This window comes from Meleagris gallopavo, unplaced genomic scaffold (genome assembly GCF_000146605.3).
Source record: "Meleagris gallopavo isolate NT-WF06-2002-E0010 breed Aviagen turkey brand Nicholas breeding stock unplaced genomic scaffold, Turkey_5.1 ChrUn_random_7180001849834, whole genome shotgun sequence".
Taxonomy (NCBI): domain Eukaryota; kingdom Metazoa; phylum Chordata; class Aves; order Galliformes; family Phasianidae; genus Meleagris; species Meleagris gallopavo.
In genome coordinates, this window is record NW_011117016.1 from 1 (window position 1) to 9101 (window position 9101).

At 60.9% G+C, this 9101-nt stretch overlaps 1 protein-coding gene across 1 annotated transcript; it reads right to left on the reverse strand.

The window, feature by feature from the left end:
- Window positions 1-449: 449 nt before the first annotated feature.
- On the reverse strand, window positions 450-9093 carry LOC100549188 (complement C4-like; the record flags this gene model as incomplete). Its single annotated transcript, XM_010726689.3, has 26 exons — window positions 450-592; window positions 730-862; window positions 1178-1261; window positions 1529-1618; window positions 1826-1915; window positions 2014-2116; window positions 2250-2324; window positions 2653-2743; window positions 2829-3057; window positions 3140-3233; window positions 3372-3431; window positions 3637-3807; window positions 3917-4083; window positions 4559-4724; window positions 5130-5246; window positions 5343-5499; window positions 5661-5736; window positions 5989-6186; window positions 6646-6735; window positions 6810-6861; window positions 7147-7347; window positions 7769-7908; window positions 8058-8128; window positions 8202-8316; window positions 8496-8690; window positions 9027-9093. Coding segments are annotated over 26 exons (3174 nt in total), but the record flags the coding sequence as incomplete, so codon positions are not given.
- Between the last annotated feature and the right edge of the window lie 8 nt (window positions 9094-9101).

Consider the following 9101-nt stretch of genomic DNA (forward strand, 5'->3'; position numbering starts at 1 on the left):
CGGCCCCGGCGCCGGGGGCTGCGCGGTTTGGGCCGCGGCATTGGGGCGCTCCGATGGGCGCCGCCGGAGTTCGAATCGCGCGCCGCGGAGTGACGTCACTTCCGGCTGCCTCACGGACGGCGTGCAGCGCCGCTCTGCGCCGCCGGAGGGCCAACTCTGTGGTGGCTCGGAGGACTGTGCGTCTATTAAACCCGTTCTGATCCCACTTCAATCCAGTATGACCCCAGTTGGACCCATTCTGATCTTTTTTGACCCAATGTGATCCCTGTTTGTTCCAACACAGTTCCAATTGCTCCCACTCAAACCCAGCACACTTCCGGTTGTTCTCAACACGGTCCCAATCAACACTACTTTATTTCCAATCCATCCCAACTGATCCAACATTGGTGCCAGTTCAACCCAAAAACGGTTCCAGCTGCACTCAGCATGCTCCTGGTGGCTCGCAGTGGCTCACAGCTGGCAGCCCAGTTGGCTCAGGCGGGTGCGGAACTCCTGCAGTTGGGCGCAGTGACCCCGCAGCCGTGTGGCCCTACAGCGTCCAGGGGACGGCACCTCCTCCACCCACGAGTGGGGGCCCAGCAGGAACTGGGGGCTGGAGATGGGGATAGGGTCAGGGGTATTGGGGTACGGGGTCAGGATCAGGGACACGGGGTTAGAAACACTGGGATACGGGACATGGGAACATGAGAACACAGGCACATGGGGACATGGGGCACAGCCCCTTCTCACCGCCCCTCAGGGTCCTGTGTCCCCCCGCTGCCCCCCATCACCAGGTAGATGTTGTGGGGCTGCAGGCGCAGTGGGCAGCTTTTCCGCACCAGCAGCCGCCTCCGCTCCCCAGGAGCTGCTGTTGTGTCCTGACCTGCACCAGTACACACACTATGAACTCACCAAACTTTCCCAGTACCACTCAAAACACTCTTGTATTGTTCCAGTATGGCTGAGACCCCCCCCCAGCACTGCCCAATGCTACCCTAGTATGGCAAAATATATTCCAGCATCCCCTTCTCACCCAAAACCTCTTCCAGTGTTCCCATTATACTCATTCAGTCTCTACCAGAATTCCCAGTTCACCCAGTCTCAATTTCCAACCCTTACCAGTCCCTCCCAGTACTCCCTGCCTCTCCCAGCACTCCCATTCTCACCTTCCAGTCCTTCCCAGTGCCCTCAGTCTCACCTCCAAGCAGCACCTCTTTGATTTCTGTCTCAAACGCCATAAAAGCCCCAATCTCGCTCTGGGAAAGCACCCGAACCACCAGTGCTGGGGATCAGAGAGGGCAAGGGGTCAAAGGGGTCATGGAGGTCATAAAGATGGGAGTTCTGGACATCATAGAGCAGCTATGGGGTTTGGGGGTCAGAGGGATAATTGGCGAGAAAACTACAGGATCCTAGTGAATGCTTTTGGGGTTCAGGGGTCACTTGTGGGGTACAGCGTGCAGCTGTGGGGCTCAGGGCCAGGCAGATGGAATTTAGGGCAGTTAAGGTTTGGGATGCAGCAGGTCTGAAGTGCAGTGATTTGGGGTCTCACCATAGTCCACACGGGGGCTGTAACAGGCAAAGTCGTGGCGGTCATCAGCTGTCACCTCTTGTGTCCTCCTTTGGGCATGGGGACACCCCCCTGGGAACCCCCAATATCAGTAGGGTGCCCCAACATCATCAGGGCCCCAAAACACAAGGTTCTTGGTGAGAGTTCTCTCCACGTCCCGCATGTCTCTTCCCCACGTTCCCCCATAAACCCCATAATTTCACCCCAAGATCCTCAAAAGTTGGGTGGAGGGGTTCACTGGATGGGGGTCCCACAAATGGGGTCACAGTGGGGTCCCACCTTGGGCGCATTCACAGATTTTGGGGGAGCACAGTGTGGCGATGGTGCTGCTCCTTTGTGGGGCGTTGTAGAAGACGGTGCAGCGCTGCCCTGGATGGGGCACAGAGGAGTCAGATGGGCCACGCCTCCTCCGATGGCCACACCCACCAAGACCCCACCCATTTAGGCCCCGCCCACTGAGTGCCCACCGGGCTCATAGTAGTCATAGATGGCTGCCATTGCCGGCTGCATGTGGCCCACGGCCACCTCCTGGGTGGCCCCAAAACTGAGACACTGCCGCTCGGGGGGGACCTGGGGACAGGAACGAGAACACGTGGGGGAACAGGGGATGTGTGGGGAGAACGGGGTATGGTGTGGGGACAGGGACATAGGGGATACGGGATCACGGGGCCATTGAGGTTATGGGTGACACAGGGGGACACACCTCATCCAGGTACAGCACCAACTGGTTCCCATCCAGCTCATAGTGACTGATCCAGCGATCCACCACGTCCCGCAGCTGTTGTGGGACAGCAGCACCTGGATACGTCCTTCCCCAACACCCACATCCAACACCCCAACACTCCAACCCAGTAGCTCCACCTCAACAGCCCTGCACCCCAACATCCTCAGACCCAACTCTCCGACCCCAGCAACCCCAACTCGATGTTCCAGCACACCCAACCACAACACCTCAAACCCCAACAGCCCCATAAGCCACGACTCCAACATTCTGCCACCCCAACGACTCCAACACCCCAACGACTCCAACACCCCCAAACCCGAAACCCCACACCCCATAACTCCCCTCAGCTCCCCTACATCCCCCAAGTCCCTCGGGCCCCTACCTTGTCCAGGTCTGCCCTATGGGGTGAGAAGCCACTGAGCAGAGAGATCTCCACCACTGCCATCCCCGTTAGTGCCACCCCTGGGCTCCGCCTACAACAGGCCACGACCATCAGCAATAAGCACCGCCTATCAGCAGGAAGCCCCGCCCACTGGAACAGGAAGCTCCGTCCCTCACCGGAAGCAGACCAGAAAGGCCACCTCGTGGGCAGGGCTCTGCGTGCTGCGGCGTCGCCGCTTCCGGGCATCCCATAAGGACATGGGGCTGAGTGGGACGGGGCCATCTGCTTGCCCCTCCCCTTCCACAGGCCCTGCCCCTTCCATGGGCACTGCCCCTTCTGTAGGCTCCTCCCCCTCTTTAGGCTCCGCCTCCTCATAGTCCTCATAGTCCTCATAGTCCTCATCTGCTGGGGGTTGGGGTATGCAAAACAGGGCCGAGGCCACGCCCCCTGCGAGGAAAGGGCGGGGTCTTTGGGGGCGGGGCCTCACCGTGGTACAGGATGGGGCCGGTGATGGCCACCTCCAGGTGCAGCGCCTGGCACGTGGCGTTGGGAGGTGACAGCAGGCGGAACTGGCGGAGCACCTGGGGACAGCAGGGGGACAGCGTGACATCGTGATGGGACAGCAGGACACCGTGACAGCATGAGGGGACACCGTGAGGGGAGGTTGTGAGGGGACATCGGCTCTTGGAGGTGACACCGATGTCCATGCAGCCACCCACCGTCAGCGTCCCTTCGCCGTGTCCCTCCACCTGCACTGTCACCGGGCTGCCCAGAGGCACCTGGGGGACATGGGGACAAAGCGAGGACACAGGGACTCCAAAACCTCGTGTTGATCACGTCCTACCACATCCCCCACATCCCACGTTCCCCATGTCCTACCATGTCCCATCCTACCATGTCTCCATGTCACATCCTACCAGGTCCAGATACGTCCCCTATGTCCTCACATCCCCCATGTCCTGCCACGTCCCACCACATCCCCACCTGCAGCTCCTGCTCCAGCGGCTCCAGCCCCGGCTTCAGCGTCACCTGAGTGCCACCAGCCCTCCCCCGGGCACCCCCCGGCCAGGAGAGCCCCAGGTTCAGCCCCGCTGTGCTCCCACGGCCCCACTGCAGCCACATCTGGGCCAGCGCCTCCAGGGCCACCACCGTGTCCTGCAGGAACACCGAGCAGGTTGGGGACACAGTCACCAAAGGGGACTCCGGGGATCGAGTCCCCTTCACACCGAGGCACACAGGGGGCTCCGTGAACCCCCCCCCTCACCTGAGTGGAGTGGAAGCCACCTCCATAATTGCTCTGCTGCCGGAGCCACCGTGCCGCCCTCCCAGCCCCGGCGATGTCACGGCTCTGCAGCAGTGCCAGAAGGGCGTAAGCCGTCGCCTCCACTGTGGCTGCGGGGCCACCAGATGGCCAGAAGGTCGCACGGCCACCTGCATGGGGACGGAGTCACGGGGGGCTCATATGAGGTCACGGGGGGCTCATATGGGGTCATGGGGGGTCCTATGGGGTCATGGGGATCCAGAGTGGGTGTGGAGAATGGATCTGAAGAAGAATTTGAAGAATCACTCTGAAGAATTAATTACAAGAACGAAATCAAAGGAAAGTCAATCTGAAGAACAGTTGTGGAGAAGAACCCATCCGAAGTGGAACGAATCTGTGGAACTTGAACGAGAATTAATTTTAGGAGGAATTAATCAGGAGAACAAAATCAAAGAAGAATCTGAAGAACGAACGTGAAGGAGAGTAATCTGAATAGGAATGAATTTGAAGTATATGAAGAAGAGTTTGAGGAAGAACAAAATTGAAGGATTTGAATGAGAGTGAATCTGAAGAAGGGGCCAGAGGGGTCCAGGAGCCACCCATGGTGACAAAGGCATCCAATGCCACTGCCCCATGGGGACGCACCGTGGGCGCTCCGGGCCATGCCCCGCAGGCGTTCCATTGCCGGATGCGGCCCCGGAGGAGTGGTGTCCACCAATGCCAGTGCATAGGCTGTGATGGCCGTCCCATACGTCCCCAACTGCTCCACGCGGCCCCGTAGGAACGTGGAGGCTCGGGACAGGGATTTGTCCTGTGGCAGTGGGACATGGAGTGTGGAGACGTGAAGAGACGTGGGAGACAGGGAGGCGTGGGGGATACTGGGGGACATGGACATGGGGGACACTAGGGAGACATGGGGATATATAGGGACATGGGGCACACCGGGGGACAGGGGACACAGAGGGATGAGGGGACACTGGGAGACGGGGGGACATGGAGGGATGGGGGACAGTAAGGGATATGGAGGGATTGAGGGACACTGGGGGACATGGGACATATGGGAACATGGGGGGTAGGGATGAACGAGAGATGGAGGAACACTGGGGGGACATAGAGGGGACCGGGGACATATGAAGGACGTGAGGATGTGGGACATGGGGGCACAAGGGACACATGGTATGGGGACCAAGACACCGGATGGGGATATGGGACGCACCAGGAGGGGCAGCTCAGGGCTGTCCGGGGGCAGCAGAGTGCGGGCACCATGGAGGGCCACCACCACAAAGGCTGTCAGCGACACAGTGGCCTCTGGGCCGGGGTCTGCCACACCACCCTGGGGACACAGGGACACATGGGTGAGACAGTGTCATGTGGGGACAGTCTGCAAGGACCTTCAGGGGACATTGCACACAGCAGGGATGTCACCCACCTGCATCTCGCGGTGCACCACAGCCCTGTGCTCCAAGAAGGCGCCATCTGGGCGCTGCTGCCCCAGCACCCACCGCAGGGACGCAGCAGGGCCACTGGCAGCCACTGGCAAATAGGGCCGGGACAGGGCCAGCACACGCAGCACCAGAGCCGTCAGCCTGTGCCAGGACACCGTGTCACCACATCCCCAAATCCCCACGGACCGCATCTCATGCCCCTGTGATGTCCTCACATCCCCACATCTCCATGTCCCCACACCCCAATGTCCCCACGTCCCACTGTTGTCCCCACGTCCCCACACCATCCCCGCTGCCCTCACCAGGTGCTGCTGTCCCGGTGCAGCCATGCCCCATAGGAGCCGTCACTTTTGCGGAAGCTCTGCACCCGCTCAAAGCCTGTGGGGACATTGGAGACCATTGGGGACACCGCAGACATCCTGGGATATCCCTCACAGCACTGCACCTCCACACGGAGCACTGCACACCCCATTGCAAACATCAAAGATAAATGCAAGCCATGAAGGAGAAATGCAAACCCATAGAGAAATGCAAACCTCATTACATCCCCCATACAGCACTGCGTCCCTTGGAGCACAGCCCACCCCATAAAGCACAGCCTGCCCCATAAAGCACAGCCCCACAGCTCACCCTGCTGCAGGGTTCTGAGGCCACGCTGTCGGTGCCCGGGGGGCAGCTGCCCCCACCCTTCGCTCTCATCCAGGAACCGCAGAGCAGCAGCAGTGGGTGCCATTGACATCAGGGACTGCTCCCCACAGCCCCGGGGGGAGCGGAGCAGAGAGTCTCCCACCCCCAGAGCGCCCTGCAGCGCCCAGCCTGGCACCTGGCCTAAGACAAGGGGGGCAGGGGGACATGGGGAATGTTGTGGGGACAGGGGGACACAGGATGGTGTGGGGATGGAAGGGGATATGGGGTCACAGGGGTGTGGGATATGTGACATGGGGATAGGATGTGGGATAGGCATGGGGACATGGATGGGGATGAGCAGGGGGACATGGGGACATTGGGACACCCATGGGGATGTGCAGAGGGGCACACATTGGGGGACACAGGGTTGTATATAGGGGACATGGGGATGTAATAAGGATGTGAGAACGTGTGGGGACACCCAGGAGACACACACAGGGGCACAACATGAGGAGACGGCCGCACACATGGGTATGGGGACACAGGGACAGAGAGAGGATCAGGGCTGGACATCAATCTCCCCAACAAATGTCCTCCCACGACCCCATGTCCCCTGTGCCCACCCTCATGTCCCCACTCCGTGTCCCCATCCGCACACACCACTGACACGGATGCTCATGCTGAAATCCCCATCAGGGACGATCTCAGCAGGGACATCCCCTGGCAGCTCCAGGCTCCGGCTCCGCTTATCTGCAGGGACACCACACCACAGGGTCAAGCCCCACGTCCCCATGTCCCCACTGTCCCCCAGCCCTCACACCCACCATCTGTGTCCAGGATGTAGGTGGTCTCCTCCAGGTGCAGCTCTCCCTCGGGCTGCAGGAATGGGCGGCACCGTTCCCACCAAGGACATGGGGACACATGAGGGGACAAATGCAGCGCCCAGGGCCACCGAGGACCCAGTGTCCCCAAATCCCACAAGGACCAAAATATCCAGGGCCACCACAGTCACGGGGACATGGTGTCCATGAACTTCAAAGTGACAATCCCAGTATGCAAGACCACCAGAGACCCGCAAGGACAGCAATGTCCAAGAGGTCACAGGGCACAGGGGACCCCAGAGGTGACCCAGGTGACCAGAGGGGACTCTGCTGATCTCACCTCGACATGCAGGACTCGGGTGACGCGGTCTCCCAGCCCCCACGGCCCGCGGGCGGTGACGGTGATGGGGATGTCCCCAGGCTGGAGGGCCACCAGGGTAAGGGGTGCAGCCACTGCCCGCCCCGGGGGCAGCTCTAACATCTGGGGGACCCCATCCAGCGCCGCGCACACCCCGTCCACTGCCGACAGCGTCACCGTCACCTGCATCACCATCACTGTCACCCAATGCCACTAGGCTGTAGGTGGCCATGGGACAGTGGGGGACTATGGGACAGTGGGGCAGATCGGTATCCATGTGCCACAGGGGGATATCTATGGGGCAAAAGTGGTAGCAGGTGTCTAAGGGGGGATCTGTGGGGTAGAGGGGGATGTACGAGGAGCAGGAGGCAGCTATTGAAAGGAAAAGGTAATCTGTGGGGCACAGGGGGTTAACCATGGGGCAGAAAGAAGGTATCTATGGGGTAAGGTATATCTGTTAGAGGGAAAGAGATATGTATGGGGCAGCAGGGCAAGTATGGAGCACAGTGGTACCTATGAGAGCTATCTATAGGAAGCAAAAGGGTATTTATTGGAGAGAAAGAGGTATCTTTGGGGTGCCTATGGGGGTTTCTATAGGGCTTACGTTGATGCTGCGGGGCAGCCTGCTGTGGATGAGGGGCTGCAGCTGCAGCTGCTCTCGGGGACGGATGCTGGGGGGCAGCCGAAGTGCCACACGCACGTCCTGTGTCACCGTCACCCGCTGCGGCTCCGCCACGCACAGCCCTGCCAGGACCTCATCACTGCAGGGCAGCGCAGGGACACGGCAGGGACACAGGGACATTCGGGGGGTGGGGGAGAGGGGGGACATGGGGACACCACAATGGGGACGTCCGGGGGACACCGCAGGGCCACTGAGGGGTGGTGACACTCACCGTGTCCGGGGACAATGGCGACTGCCTGAATCTCCCACGTAGTGATGGAGTCAGGGAGCAGCACTGAGAGCCTGGGGAGATGGGGACATGAGGAAATTGGGACATGGGGACATGGAATGGGGACATGGGGACACAGGTACACACCGTGCTGTGCCAGCGACACGGACACGTTGCCACAGCCAGCTCTCAGGGAAGAAGCTCCTCGTGGGGACGTCCTCATCATCATCCAACAGCTGCTCTGCCAGCTGTGCCTCCAGCACTGCCATGGGGACAGCAGGGGACATCCTTACATGTGGGGATCCCAGGTCATGGAATCCCATGGCATGGGACGTCCCCATGTGCCACCCCCCATGGGGATCCCCCATCCGAATGTCCCCACATCAATAGAGATCACCAATGGCCACCCCTCCCCGCTATGGGGACACTGCTGACACTCACCCCGTGCCAACCCCCCGCGCTGTCCCCTCCGCCGCAGGTTCTGTGCCACCTCACAGCACTGCAGGAAGGCGTCTCGGCAGCCCCCCGCCGTCGTCACCCGCTGTCCCCGCTGCTGGCACGTGGCACGGATGGGCAGCGCCGTCGCTCCGTCCCGGCAGCAGCGCCACATCACCGCGTTATCGCGCCACGGCCCCGCTGCGGGGACACGGGGACACGTGTGGAGGTGGCACCACTGGGACACATGGAGTCGGGCCAAGGGATGGGGGACAAAGCGTAGGGAGATGAAGATGGGGACAGGAGGAGATGGCAGATGTGGGGACACAATGGGAATAGGGACACTGATGGCCCTGATGGCTGGGGGCAGCCAGGGGGCATGAGGATGAGGTGATGTGGGGACACGGCGACACAGAGGCAGTGACATGGAGATGAAGTGACAGGGGGATGTGGTGACACAGGGACATGGCGATGGGAGAGACAGAGACAGACACTGGGACACAGGGATGGGGTGACATGGGGACATCGGGCACTCACCCTTCTCCTCCAGCAGCTTCAGCAGCTCCAGAGAGCGGCGTTGGCGGGTGGGGGCAGGGGGACAGTGGGGGGCTG